The sequence below is a fragment of the Boleophthalmus pectinirostris genome, unplaced genomic scaffold (assembly GCF_026225935.1).
Source record: "Boleophthalmus pectinirostris isolate CB_2022bp ecotype Guang Dong unplaced genomic scaffold, ASM2622593v1 HiC_scaffold_13, whole genome shotgun sequence".
Lineage (NCBI taxonomy): Eukaryota > Metazoa > Chordata > Actinopteri > Gobiiformes > Gobiidae > Boleophthalmus > Boleophthalmus pectinirostris.
The window spans coordinates 1,712,309-1,734,808 of NW_026571036.1; the positions used below are offsets into that span (position 1 = coordinate 1,712,309).

At 50.2% G+C, this 22,500-nt stretch overlaps 2 protein-coding genes across 2 annotated transcripts in view; both read right to left on the reverse strand.

Annotated features, from left to right (window-relative positions):
• Positions 1–332: 332 nt before the first annotated feature.
• Positions 333–1,264, reverse strand: LOC110165739 (insulinoma-associated protein 1a-like). Its single transcript, XM_020930930.2, has one exon. The coding sequence runs from the start codon at positions 1,262–1,264 to the stop codon at positions 437–439; it is 828 nt and encodes a 275-aa protein (XP_020786589.2). The 3' UTR covers positions 333–436.
• A 5,473-nt stretch (positions 1,265–6,737) lies between these two features.
• Positions 6,738–22,500, reverse strand: part of cfap61 (cilia and flagella associated protein 61) — a 33,055-nt gene continuing 17,292 nt past the window's right edge. Inside the window, 14 exon segments of the mRNA XM_055149740.1 lie at positions 6,738–7,074; positions 9,598–9,809; positions 10,676–10,752; positions 10,891–10,996; positions 12,802–13,008; positions 13,574–13,901; positions 14,430–14,563; positions 15,146–15,353; positions 15,762–15,851; positions 19,146–19,273; positions 19,741–19,782; positions 19,784–19,870; positions 21,140–21,349; positions 21,522–21,599. Of these exon segments, the coding sequence (XP_055005715.1) occupies positions 6,768–7,074; positions 9,598–9,809; positions 10,676–10,752; positions 10,891–10,996; positions 12,802–13,008; positions 13,574–13,901; positions 14,430–14,563; positions 15,146–15,353; positions 15,762–15,851; positions 19,146–19,273; positions 19,741–19,782; positions 19,784–19,870; positions 21,140–21,349; positions 21,522–21,599 (2,214 nt within the window). The 3' untranslated portion in view covers positions 6,738–6,767.

Sequence of the window (22,500 nt, forward strand, 5' to 3'; positions counted from 1 at the left end):
ACACTGTTCCACTTCGTGATGTCATGCAGTGTGCCCTGACAGACGCGCCCATGGACCTGGTTTAGACCTGGATCTCTGACGCTCGGTGTCGAGAATCGAGTCTGTGTCTTAGATCAAAATCTTCTTTCTGTTTTCCAATAAAAACTTGTTACTGCGGAACATTCCAGACAAAACAACATCTCCATGGAGACGAGCAGTGAACAAACTGAAGGGAAAAGAGAAAAACAGGCTCTTTTATTTCAGTTCTTTATTCACTTTTGTCAATAATTTAAATAATAATAATAATAATAAGGACATAAATAACAGATAAATATGATTTAAATAAAAACAATAAATAAATCGAAAGACTCGACTCCTCAGGTTTAGTCCAGGATCCGGCTCCTCAGAGTCCCGCTCAAAGTTTCAGTCCATCCACCGGTCCAGACCCGGTCCGGACTCATGTGCTGAGCGCGTGCATGTGAACCGGCGCGTGCCCTCTGCCCGCGGCTCTATGGCACGCGCTCGGGTCCTCGTGCCGCGCCTCGTGCTTGCGGAAAGATGCGAGTCTTTTGAAGCGCTTCCCGCAGCGCGCGCACTCGTGAGGCGCGTCCTCGGCGGAGTCCGAGTCGCTGTGCGCGTGCTCGCGGGGCCGGTGCCAGCGGCGGTGTGACGCGAGGTTCGCGCTGCAGCTGAACGCTTTGCCGCAGTCGCAGCGGTATTCCACGCGCACGATGCGCGAGCACCGGTGCTGCGCGAGCGCGAGCGGCTCCGGGAAGGTCTCGCGGCAGAGTTGACACACGAGCCCCGCGGGAGGCGCGTGCGCCCGCAGCTCCGGTGCCGCCTCTTTGATCTTCAGCCCGAGCACCGGGGACGTGGTGACGTCATCGCGCACCTGAAGCCTCCGCGCAGGTGTTTTCTTTTTCCGCTCCTCCGGGCGCGCGCGTTTGGCTCTGGAGTCCGTGCGCGTGGAGGTGATTTCTGGCGCGTGCCCCGTCTCCGGCTCCGGGAGCGCGGCGCGTGCGGGGAAAGACTCCGGGGTCACGGGGCTGAAGCGGCGCTCGTGCTCGCGGCTCACGGGGCGCGTGGGGCTGTGCAGCGCGTGCACGGTCTCGGGAATTCCAAACTGCACCGGGAGCGCACGCGGAGGCGTCTGTGCGCGCGGCGGGAAAAGTGGGAAAACTCCAGGCGCGTGCGTGACGTGCGGCGCGTCCTCTTCTTCCGCGCGCACGCGGTACGACACCGCGCTCGCGCCCCTCCTGCGCTTGATCATCAGTCCGCGAGGCATCTTTCCGTTTGTCCTCGCGCTCAGAGACACGCGCTTTTTAAGCGGCCCCGCGACACGCGCCGCCTCCAGGACCAATCACAGCTCGCCCCCTGTCCTCGCGCCCCGCTGCGTCACAATGGGCCGCACGTGCCCACAATGGGGTCCGCGCGACCCCGAAAAACAAAAGAAAAACTGGAGTGAGTCCGGATTAAAGCTGCCCCGGGTCAGGACCAGGACTCTGCGCTCTAGACCTGGACTAGACCTGGACTAGACCAGGACTGGACCTGGTCTGAACCTGGTCTCAGTCCAGGTCTGAGACTCTGGGTCCAGCTCATCACAGACAGGTCCCCCCCTGTCAGGCGGGTGTGTGGCAGGTGTAGCCCACAGGAGGGTGGACCTGTGAGGAGGGGGGGCTCAGACTCAAAGGACAGGGGAGGGGGAGGGGGGTTCAGCCTGAGGCTCGGGTCAGACCCCCCCTCGTCTGTCTGGGGGGGGGGTCATTATTAATATAATGAAAGTCTCGTGGCCTCGTGGTTTTATTTGTTTCTGTTTTTGAGGAGAAGGTCACAGGGAAATTCTAGTGGAAGCAGAAACACTGTAGTACTAGTAGTAGTAGTATTATGACAGTAGTAGTAAATAGTGTGTGTGTGTGTGTGTGTATGTGTGTGTATGTATGTGTATGTGGGGTGGGGGGGGCAGGGTGGTGTCGTGTGCAGCTGTATGTAAATGAGGGACATATGTCTCTGTTGGACAAAGCTCTGAACTCCTCCGTCTCAAACTGGGTCGAATCCTCAAATTCCAAATTCTACACAAAATCAGTTTCATAAAAACCTCCAGAGACGACCTTTTGTTTAACTTGATTCTGATTTGATTTTTGAGTTATTATGATTCAGACGTGACGCCTGTTCACCGTTTCTGCATCTTTTTATTAAATATAAAACATGGGAAATGTCCAAATGTAACAAGTTTATTCACACATGTACGAGCAGAAAACAGGACCAAAAGTGTGGAAGAAATGTGCGGGAAAGGGACTGCAGTAGAAGTACTTTGACAGTAATAGTAGTAATAATAGTATTGATAATATTAATAGTAGTTGTAATAGTAGTAGTAGCAGTAGTTGAAGTAGTAGTAGTAGTAGTAATAGTATTAGTATTGGTATTTGCAGTAGATTTGTGGCGTGTGTGACCGGTGCAGCCGCAGCAGCAGCAGGTGTCGGGGGAGACTCGACGTTGAGCCTCATTTGAATCACAAAAGAAGAGTTAATGTTCAGCTCCGACAGATGTCCTCCTCCTCCTCCTCCTCCTCCTCCTCCTCCTCCTCCTCTCCAGGGCGTCTTCTGACCCTCTGACCCTGTGACCCTGTCCCCTGCTCTGCTCCGTTTGCCTTTTGCACTAAAACCTTTGAAAATAATAATAATCAGAGTTTCTTGTTCTGGTCAGAGTTTTTTGTTCTGGTCAGAGTTTTTTGGTTTATTCAGTTTCTTGTTTTGGTCTTGGTCAGAGTTTCTCGGTCAGAGTTTCTTGGTCAGAGTTTCTTGTTCTTGGTTAGAGTTTCTTGTTTTCATCAAAGTTTCTTGTTCAGAGTTTCTTGTTCTTGGTCAGAGTTTCTCAGTCAGAGTTTCTCAGTTTGGTCAGAATTTCTCCGTCAGAGTTTCGTGGTCAGAGTTTTGTGGTCAGAGTTTTGTGGTCAGAGTTTCTCAGTCAGAGTTTCTCAGTCAGAGTTTCTAGATCAGAGTTTCGTGGTCAAAGTTTCTTGGTTTAGTCAGAGTTTCATGGTCAGAGTTTCTCGGTCAGAGTTTTGTGGTCAGAGTTTCGTGGTTTAGTCAGAGTTTCGTGGTCAGAGTTTCGTGGTCAGAGTTTTGTGGTCAGAGTTTCTTGGTTTAGTCAGAGTTTCGTGGTCAGAGTTTTGTGGTCAGAGTTTCTTGGTTTAGTCAGAGTTTCGTGGTCAGAGTTTTGTGGTCAGAGTTTTGTGGTCAGAGTTTCGTGGTCAGAGTTTTGTGGTCAGAGTTTCGTGGTCAGAGTTTCTTGGTTTAGTCAGAGTTTCGTGGTCAGAGTTTTGTGGTCAGAGTTTCTTGGTTTAGTCAGAGTTTTGTGGTCAGAGTTTCGTGGTCAGAGTTTCTTGGTTTAGTCAGAGTTTTCAGAGTTTTGTGGTCAGAGTTTTGTGGTCAGAGTTTCGTGGTCAGAGTTTTGTGGTCAGAGTTTCGTGGTCAGAGTTTCTTGGTTTAGTCAGAGTTTCGTCGTCAGAGTTTCTTGGGTTAGTCAGAGTTTCTAGATCAGAGTTTGTGATCAGTGTTTCGTGGTCAGAGTTTCGTGGTCAGGTTTCGTGGTCAGAGTTTTGGTCAGAGTTTGTGGTCAAAGTTTCTTGTTTAGTCAGAGTTTTGGTCAGGTTTCAGAGTTTTGGTCAGAGTTTTGTGGTCAGAGTTTCGTGGTCAGAGTTTCTTGGTTAGTCAGAGTTTTCGAGTTTTGGTCAGAGTTTTGTGGTCAGAGTTTTGTGGTCAGAGTTTCGTTGGTCAGAGTTTTTCAGAGTTTTGGTCAGAGTTTTTGTGGTCAGAGTTTCGTGGTCAGAGTTTCGTGGTCAGAGTTTCGTGGTCAGAGTTTTCAGAGTGGTCAGAGTTTCTTGAGTTTAGTCAGAGTTTCTGGTCAGAGTTTTGTGGTCAGAGTTTCTTGGTTTAGTCAGAGTTTCGTGGTCAGAGTTTGTGGTCAGAGTTTCGTGGTCAGAGTTTTCTAGTCAGAGTTTTTAGTCAGAGTTTCGTGGTCAGAGTTTCGTGGTCAGAGTTTGGTGTGGTCAGAGTTTCTTGGTTTAGTCAGAGTTTTGTGGTCAGAGTTTCGTGGTCAGAGTTTTTGTGGTCAGAGTTTCGTGGTCAGAGTTTCTTCAGGTTTTAGTCAGAGTTTTCGTCGTCAGAGTTTCTTGGTTTAGTCAGAGTTTCTAGATCAGAGTTTTGTGGTCAGAGTTTTTGTTTCAGTCAGAGTTTCGTGGTCAGGTCAGAGTTTTGTGGTCAGAGTTGGTCAGTCAGATTTGGTCAGAGTTTGTGGTCAGAGTTTTGTGGTCAGAGTGGTCAGAGTTTCGTGGTCAGAGTTTTTGGTCGTGGTCAGAGTTTCGGGTGTTGGTCAGAGTTTTGTGGTCAGAGTTTGGTGGTCAGAGTTTTGTGGTCAGAGTTCGTGGTCAGAGTTTCGTGGTCAGAGTTTTTCGTGGTCAGAGTTTCTTGGTTTAGTCAGAGTTTCTAGATCAGAGTTTTGTGGTCAGAGTTTTGTGGTCAGAGTTTCGTGGTCAGAGTTTCGTGGTCAGAGTTTTGTGGTCAGAGTTTCATGGTCAGAGTTTCGTGGTCAGAGTTTTGTGGTCAGAGTTTCGTGGTCAGAGTTTGGTGGTCAGAGTTTCATGGTCAGAGTTTTGTGGTCAGAGTTTCATGGTCAGAGTGGTTCAGAGTTGGTCAGAGTTTTGGTCAGAGTTTCGTGGTCAGAGTTTCGTGGTCAGGATTTCGTGGTCAGAGTTTCATGGTCAGAGTTTGGTGGTCAGAGTTTCGTGGTCAGAGTTTCGTGGTCAGAGTTTCGTGGTCAGGATTTCGTGGTCAGAGTTTCGTGGTCAGAGTTTGGTGGTCAGAGTTTTGTGGTCAGAGTTTTGTGGTCAGAGTTTTCGTGGTCAGAGTTTCGTGGTCAGAGTTTTTGTGGTCAGAGTTTTGTGGTCAGAGTTTTTGGTCAGAGTTTCGTGGTCAGAGTTTCGTGGTCAGAGTTTCGTGGTCAGAGTTTCATGGTCAGAGTTTTGTGGTCAGAGTTTCATGGTCAGAGTTTCTTGGTTTAGTCAGAGTTTCGTGGTCAGGATTTCGTGGTCAGAGTTTCGTGGTCAGAGTTTTGTGGTCAGAGTTTCGAGGTCAGAGTTTTGTGGTCAGAGTTTCGTGGTCAGAGTTTCTTGGTTTAGTCAGAGTTTCTAGATCAGAGTTTTGTGGTCAGAGTTTCGAGGTCAGAGTTTTGTGGTCAGGATTTCGTGGTCAGAGTTTCGTGGTCAGAGTTTTGTGGTCAGAGTTTCGTGGTCAGAGTTTTGTGGTCAGAGTTTCGTGGTCAGAGTTTCGTGGTCAGAGTTTCTTGGTTTAGTCAGAGTTTTGTGGTCAGAGTTTCGTGGTCAGAGTTTCGTGGTCAGGATTTCGTGGTCAGAGTTTGTGGTCAGTTTGTGGTCAGAGTTTCGTGGTCAGAGTTTTGTGGTCAGAGTTTTGTGGTCAGAGTTTTGTGGTCAGAGTTTGGTGGTCAGAGTTTTGGTGGTCAGAGTTTCGTGGTCAGAGTTTTGTGGTCAGAGTTTCGTGGTCAGAGTTTTGTGGTCAGAGTTTTGTGGTCAGAGTTTCATGGTCAGAGTTTGGTGGTCAGAGTTTGGTGGTCAGAGTTTTGTGGTCAGAGTTTCGTGGTCAGAGTTTCATGGTCAGAGTTTCGTGGTCAGGAGTTTTCGTGGTCGTGGTCAGAGTTTCGTGGTCAGAGTTTTGTGGTCAGAGTTTCGTGGTCAGAGTTTGGTGGTCAGAGTTTTGTGGTCAGAGTTTTGTGGTCAGAGTTTTGTGGTCAGAGTTTCGTGGTCAGAGTTTCGTGGTCAGAGTTTTGTGGTCAGAGTTTCATGGTCAGAGTTTCGTGGTCAGAGTTTCGTGGTCAGAGTTTCGTGGTCAAAGTTTCATGGTCAGAGTTTCGTGGTCAGAGTTTTGTGGTCAGAGTTTCATGGTCAGAGTTTCTTGGTTTAGTCAGAGTTTCTAGATCAGAGTTTTGTGGTCAGAGTTTCGAGGTCAGAGTTTTGTGGTCAGGATTTCGTGGTCAGAGTTTCGTGGTCAGAGTTTCGTGGTCAGGATTTCGTGGTCAGAGTTTCGTGGTCAGAGTTTTGTGGTCAGAGTTTCGAGGTCAGAGTTTTGTGGTCAGAGTTTCGTGGTCAGAGTTTCTTGGTTTAGTCAGAGTTTCTAGATCAGAGTTTTGTGGTCAGAGTTTCGAGGTCAGAGTTTTGTGGTCAGGATTTCGTGGTCAGAGTTTCGTGGTCAGAGTTTTGTGGTCAGAGTTTCGTGGTCAGAGTTTCGTGGTCAGAGTTTCTTGGTTTAGTCAGAGTTTTGTGGTCAGAGTCAGAGTTTCGTGGTCAGAGTTTCGTGGTCAGGATTTCGTGGTCAGAGTTTCATGGTCAGAGTTTCGTGGTCAGAGTTTTGTGGTCAGAGTCAGAGTTTTGGTGGTCAGAGTTTGGTGGTCAGAGGTGGTCAGGTCAGAGTTTTGTGGTGGTCAGAGTTTTTGGTGGTGGTCAGAGTTTTGGTCAGAGGTGGTCAGAGTTTCGTGGTCAGAGTTTGGTGGTCAGAGTTTTGTGGTCAGAGTTTGGTGGTCAGAGTTTGGTGGTCAGAGTTTTGTGGTCAGAGTTCAGAGTTTGGTGGTCAGAGTTTGGTGGTCAGAGTTTTGGTGGTCAGAGTTGGTGGTGTTTGTGGTCAGAGTTTGGTGGTCAGAGTTTTGGTGGTCAGAGTTTGGTGGTCAGAGTTTGGTGGTCAGAGTTTGGTGGTCAGAGTTTGGTGGTCAGAGTTTGGTGGTCAGAGTTCTCCGGGCTGGGCGTACATGGGCAGCAGGTTCCTGTTGTAGCTCAGATACTTGACCACGGCGCTCCTGACCGCAGCTCTGGTCTCTGGGTCCAAAAGTTCTGTGGACTCTGGCCCCGGTCTCTCCTTTCTCTCCTCCTTTTTTTCTTCTCCTCCGGTGGAAGTCTGGTCCTCTCCCTTCTTCTCCGGCGCTCGGACCTCGGCGTCAGTGGCAGAGTGGTTTGCCATGGCCCGGAGCTCCAGCTGGAAATCTCTGAAACGATCGTGGAAAACGGCCCAACACCAACTCTGCCTGAAAAACCTGAAGAACAGACAAAAAAACCAAACACTTTAATATCACACGCAGCAGGACTGAACCAGGACTAAACCAGGACTAAACCAGACTGAACCAGGACTAAACCAGGAACCAGGACTAAACCAGACTAAACCAGGACTGAACCAGGACTGAACCAGACTAAACAGGACTGAACCAGGATAACCAGGACTAAACCAGGACTGAACCAGGACTAAACCAGGACTAAACCAGGACTAAACCAGGACTGAACCAGGACTAAACCAGGACTGAACCAGGACTGAACCAGGACTGAACCAGGACTGAACCAGGACTAAACCAGGACTAAACCAGGACTGAACCAGGACTGAACCAGGACTGAACCAGGACTAAACCAGGACTAAACAGACTGAACCAGGACTGAACCAGGACTAAACCAGGACTGAACCAGGACTTAAACCAGGACTAAACCAGGACTGAACCAGGACTAAACCAGACTAAACCAGGACTGAACCAGGACTAAACCAGGACTGAACCAGGATTAAACCAGGACTAAACCAGGACTGAACCAGGACTAAACCAGAACTAAACCAGGACTGAACCAGGATTAAACCAGGACTGAACCAGGACTAAACCAGGACTGAACCAGGATTAAACCAGGACTGAACCAGGACTAAACCAGGACTAAACCAGGACTGAACCAGGACTAAACCAGGACTAAACCAGACTAAACCAGGACTAAACCAGGACTAAACCAGAACTAAACCAGGACTAAACCAGAACTAAACCAGAACTAAACCAGGACTGAACAGGACTAAACCAGGACTGAACCAGGACTGAACCAGGACTAACCAGGACTAAACCAGGACTAAACCAGGACTAAACCAGGACTGAACAGGACTAAACCAGACTAAACCAGGACTAAACCAGGACGAACAGGACTGAACAGGACTAAACCAGGACTAAACCAGGACTGAAACCAGGACTAAACCAGGACTAAACCAGGACTAAACCAGGACTTAAACCAGGACTGAACAGGACTGAACCAGGACTAAACCAGGACTGAACCAGGACTGAACCAGGACTAAACCAGGACTGAACCAGGACTAAACCAGGACTAAACCAGGACTGAACCAGGACTAAACCAGGACTAAACCAGGACTGAACCAGGACTAAACCAGGACTAAACCAGGACTCAAACATGTTTCTGTCTCCCTCTGCACAGCTCACAACACTCTGTTACACCTTGTGATGTCATCAGGTGGTGCCCTCGTCTCCAGAAAATTGAAATCCACGTGTAAACATCTTCACTCCTGTCCATCTTCTCAGCATCTCAGCATGTCCTCCTCTCCTCATTTCCTTTCCTTGTTTCCTCTCCTCATTTCCTTTCCTTGTTTCCTCTTCGTTCCTCTAGTTGTTTCCTTGTTTCCTCTCCTCATTTCCTTGTTACCTTGTTTCCTTGTTTCCTCTTCTCCTCTAGTTGTTTTCTTGTTTCCTCTCCTTGTTTCCTCTCCTCGTTTCCTTGTTTCCTCTCCTCGTTTCCTTGTTTCGTCTCCTTGTTTCCTTGTTTCCTCTCCTTGTTTGAGGTTCTGGTCGTCACAGGTCAAAGGGCAAAATGTGCTGCTGTTAACGATGAGCAGGTGTGTGTGTGTGTGTGTGTGTGTGTGTGTGTGTGTGTGTGTGTGTGTGTGTGTTTGAGTGTGTGTGTTTGAGTGTGTGTGTTTTTCTTTTAAAGGGTCAATGCTTCACACCAAGACCAAGACCAGACCAGAGACCAGACCAGACCAGACCAGACAGACAGAGACCAAGACCAGAGACCAAGACCAGGACCAGACCAGACCAGAGACCAGACCAGAGACCAGACCAGAGGCCAGACCAGAGACCAAGACCAGACCAGAGACCAGACCAGAGGCCAGACCAGAGACCAGACCAGAGACCAAGACCAGAGACCAAGACCAGGACCAGACCAGGACCAGAGACCAGACCAGAGACCAGAGACCAGACCAGAGACCAGACCAGACCAGAGACCAGAGACCAGAGACCAGACCAGAGACCAGACCAGAGACCAGACCAGGATCCAGGCTCAGACCCGAACAGTTTTAACCCAAACACTGAGGAAATGAAGGAGGGCACCTGACACACACGGGGAGGCACCTGACACACACGGAGGGCCTGACACACACCTGACACACACGGGGAGGCACCTGACACACACGAAGAGGGCACCTGACACACAAGGTGGGCACCTGACACACACAGGGAGAGCACCTGACACACACGGGGAGGACACCTGACACATATGGGGAGGGCACCTGACACACACAAGGGCACCTGACACACACGGGGAGGGCACCTGACACATATGGGGAGGGCACCTGACACATATGGGGAGGGCACCTGACACACACGGGGAGGGCACCTGACACACACGGGGAGGGCACCTGACACACACGGGGAGGGCACCTGACACACACGGGGAGGGCACCTGACACACACGGGGAGGGCACCTGACACACACGGGGGGAGGGCACCTGGCGCAGGGCAGGGTCTCACCTGTACAGGTCGGGCACCTGTCCGAGGCGGAAGCGCGTGCTCAGGTTTCCCAGGAGGCTTTGCTGTTGCCCGTAGAGACAGAGCAGGTTGTGGAGGGGGAGGGGCTTGGAGGACGCGCAGGTGAATGTCTCCACCTGCTCCTCGTCCCCGAGCTGCAGACGGAAGAAAGAACCAACGTCTGCGCGACCCGTCACCAGAGACGACTCCTTCAACTGAAACACAAACACAAGAAGAGGAAGAGGAGGAAGAGGAGGAAGAGAGAAGGAGGAAGAGGAGGAGGAAGAGGAGCATGACCCGTCACCAGAGACGACTCCTTCAACTGAAACACAAACACAAGAAGAGGAAGAGGAGGAGAGAGGAGGAAGAGAGAAGGAGGAAGAGGAGGAGGAAGAGAGGAGGAAGAGAGAAGGAGGAAGAGGAGGAGGAAGAGGAGCATGACCCGTCATCAGAGACGACTCCTTCAACTGAAACACAAACACAAGAAGTGGAGGAAGAGGAGAGGAGGAGGAGAGGAGGAGGAGGAGGAGGAGAAGTGGAGGAGAGGAGGAGGAGGAGGAGGAGAGGAGGAGGAGGAGGAGAGGAGGAGGAGGAGGAGGAGGAGGAGGAGGAGGAGGAGGAGGAGAGGAGAGGAGGAGAGGACAGGAGACAGACAGGAGCAGACAGGAGCAGACAGGAGCAGACAGGAGCAGACAGGAGCAGACAGCAGACAGGAGCAGACAGGAGCAGACAGGAGCAGACAGAGCAGACAGGAGCAGACAGGAGCAGACAGAGAGCAGGACAGGAGCAGACAGGAGCAGACAGGAGCAGACAGGAGCAGACAGGAGCAGACAGCAGACAGGAGCAGACAGGAGCAGACAGGAGCAGACAGGAGCAGACAGGAGCAGACAGGAGCAGACAGGAGCAGACAGGAGCAGACAGGAGCAGACAGGAGCAGGACAGCAGAGCAGACAGGCAGCAGCAGACAGGCAGACAGGACAGGAGCAGGCAGCAGAGACAGGAGCAGGAGCAGGAGCAGGCAGGAGCAGACAGGAGCAGACAGGAGCAGACAGGAGCAGACAGGAGCAGGCAGGAGGCTCACATATGGCACTTTGCTCCTGGTGGTGGGGGTGGGTTTGGTCACGTGGAGGAAGTGAAGTTCTCCAGGCAGAATTCCTCCTGAAACATGAAACATCATCAGGAACCTCCTCCAGATACACCTCCAGACCTGCTTCAGTCCTGGTCTGGTCCTGTCTGGTCCTGGTCCTGGTCTGGTCCTGGTCCTGGTCTGGTCCTGGTCTGGTCCTGGTCTTGTACCTGTGACTTTCGGTCTCTTGTAGATGGGCAGGAGTTCGCTCTCTTCTCGTGGTTCTGCCGTCACGTCAAACAGAAGAAGAATCTGACGAGCCAAATCCTGCCCCACCTGAAACACACACACACACACGCGCACACACACACACACACACACACACACACACACACACACACAGATTTGCCCTCCCTGTGTGTGTCAGGTGTGTGTCAGGTGCCCTCCCTGTGTGTGTCAGGTGTGTGTCAGGTGCCCTCCAGTGTGTGTCAGGTGTGTGTCAGGTGCCCTCCTCGTGTGTGTAAGGTGTGTCAGGTGTGTGTCAGGTGTGTGTGTGTGTCAGGTGTGTGTCAGGTGTGTGTGTGTGTCAGGTGTGTGTCAGTGTGTCAGGTGTGTGTGTGTGTCAGGTGTGTGTGTGTGTCAGTGTGTGTGTGTGTCAGGTGTGTGTGTCAGTGTGTGTGTGTGTGTCAGTGTGTGTGTGTGTGTCAGGTGTGTGTCAGGTGTGTGTCAGGTGTGTGTCAGGTGTGTGTGTGTGTCAGTGTGTGTGTCAGGTGTGTGTGTGTGTCAGGTGTGTGTCAGTGTGTGTGTGTGTCAGGTGTGTGTGTGTGTCAGGTGTGTGTGTCAGGTGTGTTGTGTGTGTGTGTCAGTGTGTGTCAGTGTGTGTGTCAGGTGTGTGTCAGTGTGTGTGTCAGTGTGTGTGTGTGTGTGTGTCAGGTGTGTGTCAGGTGTGTGTCAGTGTGTGTCAGGTGTGTGTCAGTGTGTCAGGTGTGTGTGTGTCAGGTGTGTGTGTGTGTCAGTGTGTGTGTGTGTGTCAGGTGCCCTCCCGTGTGTGTGTGTGTCAGGTGTGTGTCAGGTGTGCCCTCCAGTGTGTGTCAGGTGCCCTCCTCGTGTGTGTGTGTCAGGTGCCCTCCTCGTGTGTCAGGTGTGTGTCAGGTGTGTGTCAGTGTGTGTCAGGTGTGTCAGGTGTGTGTCAGTGTGTGTGTGTGTGTCAGGTGTGTGTCAGGTGTGTGTGTGTCAGGTGTGTGTGTGTGTCAGGTGTGTGTCCAGGTGTGTGTCAGGTGTGTGTCAGGTGTGTGTCAGGTGTGTGTGTGTGTGTGTGTCAGTGTCAGGTGTGTGTCAGGCGTGTGTCAGGTGTGTGTCAGGTGTGTGTCAGGTGCCCTCCTCGTGTGTGTCGTGTGTGTCAGGTGCCCTCCTCGTGTGTGTCAGGTGCCCTCCGTGTGTCGTGTGTGTCAGGTGTGTGTGTGTGTGTCAGGTGTGTGTCAGGTGCCCTCCTCGTGTGTGTCAGGTGTGTGTGTGTGTCAGTGCGTGTGTCAGGTGTGTCAGGTGTGTGTCAGTGTGTCAGTGTGTGTGTGTGTGTCAGGTGTGTGTGTGTCAGGTGTGTGTGTGTGTCAGGTGTGTGTGTGTCAGGTGTGTGTCAGGGTGTGTGTGTGTCAGGTGTGTGTGTGTCAGTGTTGTGTGTGTGTGTGTGTCAGGTGTGTGTCAGGTGCCCTCCTCGTGTGTGTCAGTGTGTGTGTGTGTGTCAGGTGTGTGTCAGTGTGTGTGTGTGTGTCAGTGTGTGTGTGTCAGGTGCCCTCCTCGTGTGTGTCAGTGTGTGTCTGTGTGTGTCAGTGTGTGTGTCAGTGTGTGTGTCAGGTGTGTGTCAGGGTGTGTGTCAGGTGCCCTCCTCGTGTGTGTCAGGTGTGTGTCAGTGTGTGTGTCAGGTGTGTGTGTCAGTGCGTGTGTCAGGTGTCATGTGTCAGGTGTGTTGTGTGTGTCAGGTGTGTGTCAGTGTGTGTGTGTGTGTGTCAGGTGCCCTCCTCGTGTGTGTCAGGTGTGTGTGTGTGTCAGGTGTGTGTCAGGTGCCCTCCTCGTGTGTGTCAGGTGTGTGTGTGTGTGTCAGGTGTGTGTCAGGTGCCCTCCTCGTGTGTGTCAGGTCCTCCCACCTCTCGTGAGCAGAAGCGTTGGTGGTTCCACTCGTCGCTGTGGTACGTCCTGGAGAACTTGGTCGTGGTTCCGGCGCTGAGGATCCAGGGGTCGTTGGTTTGGAAGCAGCGATCGATCACCAGACGCTCGTCCAGAACCAGGAACGAGTCGAGGAGGGAACGACGCATCCCGGGATCAAGACCACGACACGACACACTCACCAGGGCCTGACGAGAGACCAGGACTGAACCAGGACTGGACCAGGACTGGACCAGGACTGAACCAGGACTGAAACAGGACTAAACTAGGACTAGATCAGGACTAAACCAGGACTAGATCAGGACTAGATCAGTACTAAACCAGGACTAAACCAGGACTAGATCAGGACTAGATCAGGACTAAACCAGGACTAAACTAGAACTAGATCAGGACTAAACCAGGACTAAACCAGGACTGAACCAGGAGTAAACCAGGACTGAACCAGAACTGAACCAGGACTGAACCAGAACTGAACCAGGACTAAACCAGGACTGGACCAGGACAGGACTAAACCAGGACTAAACTAGAACTAGATCAGGACTAAACCAGGACTGAACCAGGACTAAACCAGAACTGAACCAGGACTAAACCAGACTAAACCAGGACTAAACCAGGACTGAACCAGGACTAAACCAGGACTAAACTAGGACTAGATCAGTACTGAACCAGGACTGAACCAGGACTGGACCAGGACTGGACCAGGACTGGACCAGGACTGGACCAGGACTGGACCAGGACTGGATCTGGACTGACCCCGCAGCAGATCTGGACGTTCTCTCCGTTGTAGTTGAAGGTGACAGATGTGACCCTGTTCTCCTCGGTGCTGATGTTCTGGAGGACACAGTTCTTGTAGACCTGGACTTGGACCTTCTCCAGGTTCAGATCCACGGCCCGTTCCACGTCCGGGTCCGGGAGCCAGGACCCGGACTCGGACGGGGCCAGGACCAGGTGGATCTGAGGCCCGGGGAGTCCCAGAGAGAGGAACGTCTGCACGGAGGTGAAGGCGTCGATGTCGTGTCCGTACACCACGATGTTCTCTGAGGAGACACGGCCTTCATCAGACCTCAGACCCACTGAGCTTCTGTCACGGATCATTAGAACCTGGACATTTTTAATCACTAGAATCTTTTTTAAATCAATAAAACTATTTAACAAATGAAACAAGTCCGGGAACTGAGCAGAAGATTTTGTACTTTTGGACCAAAATGACCCTGATCCTACGAGTCTCACTGATGTGCTGGTTTTCCGACATGCCTCTGTTTAGACGTGTGCCGGTTTTCCGACATGCCTCTATTCAGACGTGTGCTGGTTTTCCGACATGCCTCTATTAAGACATGCCAGCTTTCCGACATGCCTCTATTCAGACGTGTGCCAGTTTTCCAACATGCCTCTATTTACACGTGTGCCGGTTTTCCGACATGCCTCTATTAAGACATGACAGTTTTCCGACATGACTCTGTTTAGACGTGTGCCGATTTTCCGACATGCCTCTATTAAGACATACCAGTTTTCCGACATGACTCTATTAAGACATGTACTGGTTTTCTGATATGCCTCTATTTCGGAGGGTTGGTGTTTTATAGTTTTGAGTTTTCCAGTGGGTCTGTACCGTGTCCGTGTCCGTGTTCCGTGTCCGTGTCCGAGCTGCTCCTGGACCCAGAGTCGGGCCTTCGCTCGGTCCTCAGGCTCCTCCAGAGTCCACAGGTTCAGAGGCACCGGCCCAGAGCCAATCAGAGACGGAGCCTGTGGTCACATGACACCGTAAGGTTAAGACACACTTCACTGTCACAGTTTATCCTCTGCATTTGACCCGTCCTTCAGCGTCTGTTTTAAACCTGCATTTGACCCGTCCATCAGCGTCTGAGTTAAACTTGCACTTGACCCGTCCCTCAGTGTCTCTGAGTTTAACCTGCATTTGACCCGCCCTTCAGTGTCTCTGTTTTAAACCTGCATTTGACCCGTCCTTCATCTTCTGAGTTAAACCTGTATTTGACCCGCCCTTCAGCGTCTGTTTTAAACCTGCATTTGACCCGCCCTTCAGCGTCTGAGTTAAACCTGCATTTGACCCGCCCTTCAGCGTCTGAGTTAAACCTGCATTTGACCCGCCCTTCAGCGTCTGAGTTAAACCTGCATTTGACCCGTCCTTCAGCGTCTGAGTTAAACCTGCATTTGACCCGTCCTTCAGTGTCTGAGTTAAACCTGCATTTGACCCGTCCTTCAGTGTCTGAGTTAAACCTGCATTTGACCCGTCCTGCAGTGTCTGTTTTAAACCTGCATTTGACCCGTCCTGCAGTGTCTCTGGGTTGTATGTGAGTGACCTCTGACCTGATACTGCAGACCGGTGCAGAGGATCAGGATGTCGTACGGGAGCCAGACAGCAGGGGGCGCAGGGGACCCAGGGACAGGTGAGGACTTCCTGTGGGAGGACACCTGGACGTGTTTGGACTTCCTGTCGATGGACACGACTTTCCCTCGGAGCGTCTTGACGGACGACAGAGGAACGAGCTCCACGTCTCTGCGGCTGAACACATGACTGAAACACACCAACTCTGCACCGTTACACTCCTCTCCTACTGTGTGTGTGTGTGTGTGTGTGTGTGTGTGAGTGTGTGTGTGTGTGTGTGTGTGTGTGTGTGTGTGTGTGTGTGTTTGATGGTTGTGTGTGATGGTTGTGCGTTTGTGATGGTTCTGTGTGTGTGTGCGTTTATGATAGTTGTGCGTTTGTGATGGTTGTGCGTTTGTGATGGTTCTGTGTGTGTGTGTGTGTGTGTGTGTGTGTGTGTGTGTGTGTGTGTGTGTGAGTGTGTGTGTGTGTGTGTGTGTGTGTGTGTGTGTGTGTGTGTGTGTGTGTGTGTGTGTGTGTGTGTGAGTGTGTGTGAGTGTGTGTGTGTGTGTGTGTGAGTGTGTGTGTGTGTGTGACAGTTGTGCGTTTGTGTGTGACCTGGTTGAGAGGAATTGTGTGTCGTCCTCTGCGTCTCCATGGAGACCGTGTGTGGACACCAGGGTCAGACGATTGAAGCGAAGGTGAGGACTGAAAACACAACACAACATTTACACACAACAAACAAACGCACAAACAGGACTGAACCAGTTCTAAACCAGGACCAAACCAGGACTAAACCAGGTCTAAACCAGGACTAAACCAGGACTAAACCAGGTCTAAACCAGGACCCTAAACCAGGACTAAACCAGGTCTAAACCAGGACCTAAACCAGGACTAAACTAGGTCTAAACCAGGACTAAACCAGGACTGAACCAGGACTAAACCAGGACTAAACCAGGACTAAACCTAAACCAGACTAAACCAGGACTAAACCAGGTCTAAACCAGGACTAAACCAGGACTAAAAACTAGGTCTAAACCAGGACTAAACCAGGACTAAACCAGGACTAAACCAGGACTAAACCAAAACTAAACCAGGACTAAACCAGGTCTAAACCAGGACTAAACCAGGTCTAAACCAGGTCTAAACCAGGACTAAACCAGGTCTAAAACAAGTCTAAACCAGGACTAAACCAGGACTAAACCAGGACTAATGAAGCTCTTTTAAACAGTCGGTGTTTGAAAAGCGTTCGACCTTCACGGTGAAGGACTCGCATCATTCACGATTTTCTGTTTTTCACAAACTGAAACTGGAGTCAAGAGGAGGCCACAAAAACACACACACACACACACACACACACACACACACACACACACACACACACACACACACACACACACAATAACAGACACACAAAAACACACAACAACAAAAAAAACCCAAAAAAACACACAACACACAGAAACACACACACACACACACACAAAACACAGAAACACACACACACACACAGACACACACAAACACAAACACACACACACACACAGAAACACACACACACACACACACAAACACAGAAACACACACACACTCCAGAGCCTTTCAACAGTGATAAGTGACAGTGAGAGAGAGAAAGGAGAGAGAGGATGGAGGGACAGCGGGAGCTCCTCAGAGGTCAGAGGTCACGGCGGGGTCACACGGCGGGGTCACGGCGGGGTCACGGCGGGGTTAAGTCCGTCCTGTCTGCTCCGGGCTCCGGTCAGACTGAAGGACTCTGGATTAGGGTTAACTGTCTGGACGTGGATGTGGGACAGACTCGTGTTCTCATTAAAATCAGGTCTCAGATTAAAGTGAGTGAGGCGGGTTTGGGCGACGCCTCGGGGTCTTCAAGGGTCCGATTATCAGTTTACACCTGATGCCCTTCCACAGACGGGCTTTAAGTCCCACACAGACTCCACTATGACACAGACGGGTTTGTTATGTGAGTTTGGGGCCAGTGCACTTCATTCTCAGTCATGTTACAAGTTTATTTAATCTGGGCCAAGATTCCTTCTCAAGGTCTGAGTCTCAAGGGTCCTGGTCTGATCCAGGTCTGACCCGGGATCCTGGTCTGATCCAGGTCTGACCCGGGATCCTCATCTGAGCCGGGACCCAGGTCTGATCCTGGTGAGGAGCACTCGGCCTGAGGAATACTGTGTGTGTTTTAGGTAAAGGAGACACTGTACAAAATTGACTTTTTAGACGTTTCTACCAGGCTGTAATGTTCCCTCATCGAAAAAACTAAATAGTGGATGTCCTCCACTCGAGTCCGTGAGTATTTTGAAACCCTCTTTATGGTTAACAGTACAAGCCTGTACAAGGCTCCGCCCACAACTTGACAAAACTGTGATTTGTGGAAGTCGATTGTGTTGAGATTGTGTGAGTTTTTATTTCTAAAGCGTTTTTCACAGACATGTCACAAAGACGCTTTACTATTGTAGTCACAGGAGCGTACACAAAAGTGTAATTTCTAAAACACACAGTACAAGAGAACACAGTGATCTAAACATGTAAACATGTAAATATGTAAATATGTAAACATGTAAACATGTAAACCTGTAAACATGTAAACATGTTCTGTGTCGGCACTTACACTTCATATAAGAAAAACATTTCCTCTTTAACGGAGAAACCAGAGGAAAGTCACTGCGCCGCAGACAGAACACACACCTCCTCATGTTCATCAGGAGTCAGACTGAAGAGCTGCTGCTGCTGTGAGGTGACAGGGCTAACCACTCTGCCACTGCCCCTCCAGCTCTGACACTGACACGAGTCTCTGTGCAGCTTTGTGTCTTTGTGTCTTTGTCTTTGTGTCTTTGTGCGTCTGTTTTCAACACAATTCACTCTGAGAGATAAACACGTTTATCTATGACAAAATACAGCCCAGAAACGCACAAACACTATCTCCACACACACACACACACACACACACACACACACACACACACCACACACACGCACACACACACACACACACGCACACACACGCACACGACACACACACACACACACACACACACACACCACACACACACACACACACACACACACACACACACACACACACACACACACACACACACACACACGCACACACACACACACACACACACGCACACACACACACACACACACACACACACACACACACACACACCACACACACACACACACACACACACACACACACACACACACACACACACACACACACACACACACACACACACACACACACACACACACACACACACGCACACACACACACGCACACGCACACACACACACACACACACACACACACACACACACACACACACACACACACACACACACACCACACACACGAACCACACACACACACACACACACAGGCGCCCGCACGTGTGTTTGCAGGTTTACGAGTCGCTCATTGTTCCAAACTCAAAGACGTTTCAAAGCGACAAAAGCAAAAGAAAAATCTCTGCAAACGACTGAAAACAGACGAATGTTTAAGATAATGTCACCGCCTCACAACAGAACTGAACCAGGACTAAACCAGGACTAAACCAACCAGGACAGGACTGAACCAGGACTAAACCAGGACTAAACCAGGACTAAACCAGGACTAAAGAAAAACTGTCTAAATCTCAGACCAAAAGAGCAGGAGGACTAAACCCGGTCTGTGGTCTAACCCAGGTCTGAACAGGACTTAACGAAGCTGAGCCCAAATCTCAAAACTCAAATCTCATTTTCCCATTTCACATATTTTTAAGACGAATATTTTAAAGATCAAATCAGGATCAGGAAGATTTTTTGAACATTGAGGTCCCACTTCCTATAAACTGATAAGACTGTTCCTCTGTAGAAAGTGGGAAACAAAGGGTCTTAGTCCAGTCCTGGTCCGGTCTTGGTCCGGTCCTGGTCCGGTCCTGGTCCGGTCCTGGTCCTGGTCCTGGTCCGGTCCTGGTCCGGTCCTGGTACCAGCAGCAGAGGGTCTCGAGCAGACTCAGTCCAGTGTCTGAGGCTCCACAGACGGTGATCCGAGCGTTCACCACCACCTTCTGCTCCAGAGTGAGCTTCCTGCTGATGAGGAGCAGCGCGAACGGAGCCTGAGGAAGAACAAAAACCTCAAAACACGAAACGAAAAAACTGAAAACTGAGGAAGAAAAACAAAACACAAAATTCAAAACTCAGATCTAACAGAGGTTATGGAAGAACAAAACTCGAAACTCGAAACACGAAACTCAAAACTCGAAACATAAAACTCGAAAACTCGAAACTAAAAAACAAGAAACTCGAAAGTCGAAAGTTGAAACTCGAAACTAAAATACACGAAACTTGGAAGTCGAAACACGAACCACGAAACTCGAAAACACAAAACACAAAACTCAAACCTAACAGTCTGTAAATCTAAATGCAGCATCTGATTGGCTCTTGTATAGCGACTCACCTGCGGGTCTGTGATCTGATTGGCTCTTGTATAATGACTCACCTGTGGCTCTGTGATCTGATTGGCTCTTGTATAGCGACTCACCTGCGGCTCTGTGATCTGATTCCCTCTTGTATAGCGACTCACCTGCGGGTCTGTGATCTGACTGGACGGCGCGTTGACGCCCAGGATCTTCCAGGTTGAAGTCCATCTGAGGTCGAGGTCTGACGGGAACAGCACAGTCCAGGAGGAAGTCCAGAGGGTTTATACAGGAAGTCTGAGGAACCACACAAAAACACCGTTACAGCGTGAGGACAGAAGCAGAGAGAACACTGGACTAGTCATGGAGATGTTACTGATTTATCTGGAATGTTCCACATTATGAAGCGCCTGGATCATTCAGTAGATTCACACGTCTGTGCGTCTGTCACAGTTTCAGTTTTATGTGGACGGGCTCATGACAAAGACACGAACCATGAACCAGGTCACAGTCTTCAGCCTGACACAGAAGGTGGATTTATATTTCTGTGTCGACTCATCACTCTGCCGCCGTCACCTTGATGCTGTCCTTTTTGATTTATGGATCTGCACCAAGGTCTTTGCAATGCAAAGTAAATCACCAACACAACACGAGGAGGCGAGGATTAAAAATGGTGTTTGTGTTTACAAAATGAAGCAGGAAAGAGGAGTCGTTACTGTCTGCGTCTCTTTCCCTGTTGTCTGCGTCAGGTTGACGCATAGTTATAAAATTTTAAAGGTGCACGTCGGTCGACACAGTCAAGTTGGTCCAGAGTCTGTTGGTCCAGAGTCTGTTGGTCCAGAGTCTGTTGGTCCAGACCCTGGTGACTGAGCTGCTTTGTGTTAGCACCCAGACCTGTGCACCCAGGGACATGAGCTGAACACAAACAAACACCACCAAGAACACAGACTGGATCAGCCCCAGATGTAAACCTGGACTATACCAGCTTTAGTCCAGGTCTGCTGTTTGGGGGGGGTACTGTCGGTGGTACAGACAGGTCTAAAGCCAGTCTAAACCCAGTCTAAACCCAGTCTAAACCCAGTCTAAACCCGGTCTAAACCCAGTATAAACCCGGTCTAAACCCCAGTCTAAACCCCGGTCTAAACCCAGTATAAACCCGATCTAAACCCAGTATAAACCCGATCTAAACCCAGTCTAAACCCAGTCTAAACCCCGGTCTAAACCCAGTATAAACCCAATCTAAACCCAGTATAAAACCCAATCTAAACCCAGTATAAACCCGGATCTAAACCCCTAAAGTCTAAACCCCAGTCTAAACCCAGTCTAAACCCCGGTCTAAACCCTGGTCTAAACCCAGTGTAAACCCAGTCTAAACCCAGTCTAAACCCAGTCTAAACCCGGTCTAAACCCTGGTCTAAACCCAGTGTAAACCCAGTATAAACCCTGTCTAAACCCCTGTCTAAACCCAGTCTAAACCCAGTCTAAACCCAGTCTAAACCCAGTCTAAACCCAATATAAACCCAGTATAAACCTGGTGTAAACCCTGGTCTAACCCGGTCTCCTCACCTGTCTGTGGGGGCTGTGGGGGGGGTAGTCCCGGTGGTACAGGCAGGACTTGTGGCTCAGGCGCAGTACCTCTCTGAACAGCAGGTGGCAGCAGTGGCGCGCGGTCGGCCGCAGGACAAAGTGTCGGAGGGCGGCGTGCTCCTCGTACGAGTGGTGACTGAAGTAGATGAAGTTCTCGATGTTGTAGTGAGCCCTGAGGAACTCCACCTCCTGACACACAAACCACTGAAACTCAACACACGGACTGAAGCGCTCTGGAAAAACTCTGGAAAAACTCTGGAAAAACTTTCATAAACTATATCTGCGACATTCACACACAGAGACGTTTACATCTGTGACACTCAGAGCATCACTGCAGTTTTATTATAAAAACTGTTCTGACCTGTTCATCTCGGACGAGCACAACCCCGACCAGCTGAGTCCCGACCTGAGCCACGAAGCACTGCACAGGAACTCCGACCTGAGAGACCGGGGTCAGACCGGAGTTAGACCAGGACTGTAACCAGGACTCACGTTGGACTGGACCAAGACTAAACCAGTGTCAGAACCAAAACTGAAACAGAACTATTCTGAGGACGGAACTTCAGGTCAGAATGAAAATTTTTTTTTTAAAAAAAATGTGTAGATTTAGTAGAACACTTGAACTTTTCCATTTATTATTATTATTATTATTATTATTATTTATTTAAATTATTATTATTTATTTATTTATTTTTATTTAGAAGATTGGGAGTGAGTTTGGGCAGGAGCTGGTCTCAGGTCAGATGTGATCGTGGTGACTGGGTGCAGAGTTTGGGCAGGAGCTGGTCTCAGGTCAGATGTGACGTGGGTGACTGGGTGCAGAGTTTGGGCAGGAGCTGGTCTCAGGTCAGATGTGACGTGGGTGACTGGGTGCAGAGTTTGGGCAGGAGCTGGTCTCAGGTCAGATGTGATCGTGGATGACTGGGTGCAGAGTTTGGGCAGGAGCTGGTCTCAGGTCAGATGTGACGTGGGCGACTGGGTGCAGAGTTTGGGCAGGAGCTGGTCTCAGGTCAGATGTGATCGTGGGCGACTGGGTGCAGAGTTTGGGCAGGAGCTGGTCTCAGGTCAGATGTGATCGTGTGTGACTGGGTGCAGAGTTTGGGCAGGAGCTGGTCTCAGGTCAGATGTGACGTGGGTGACTGGGTGCAGAGTTTGGGCAGGAGCTGGTCTCAGGTTGGAGCAGGAGCAGCTGTGGCTCCGTCAGCCTCCGTCTGTCGCTCTGGCTCCAAACACAAACTGGATGAAGAAGAGGAGAGAGCGAGAGAGCGAGAGTGTTCAGCTCCAGTCAAACGAAGCTCATCGAATCTGGAGCCGAGTTCCACGTGAGGACAAAACAGTGA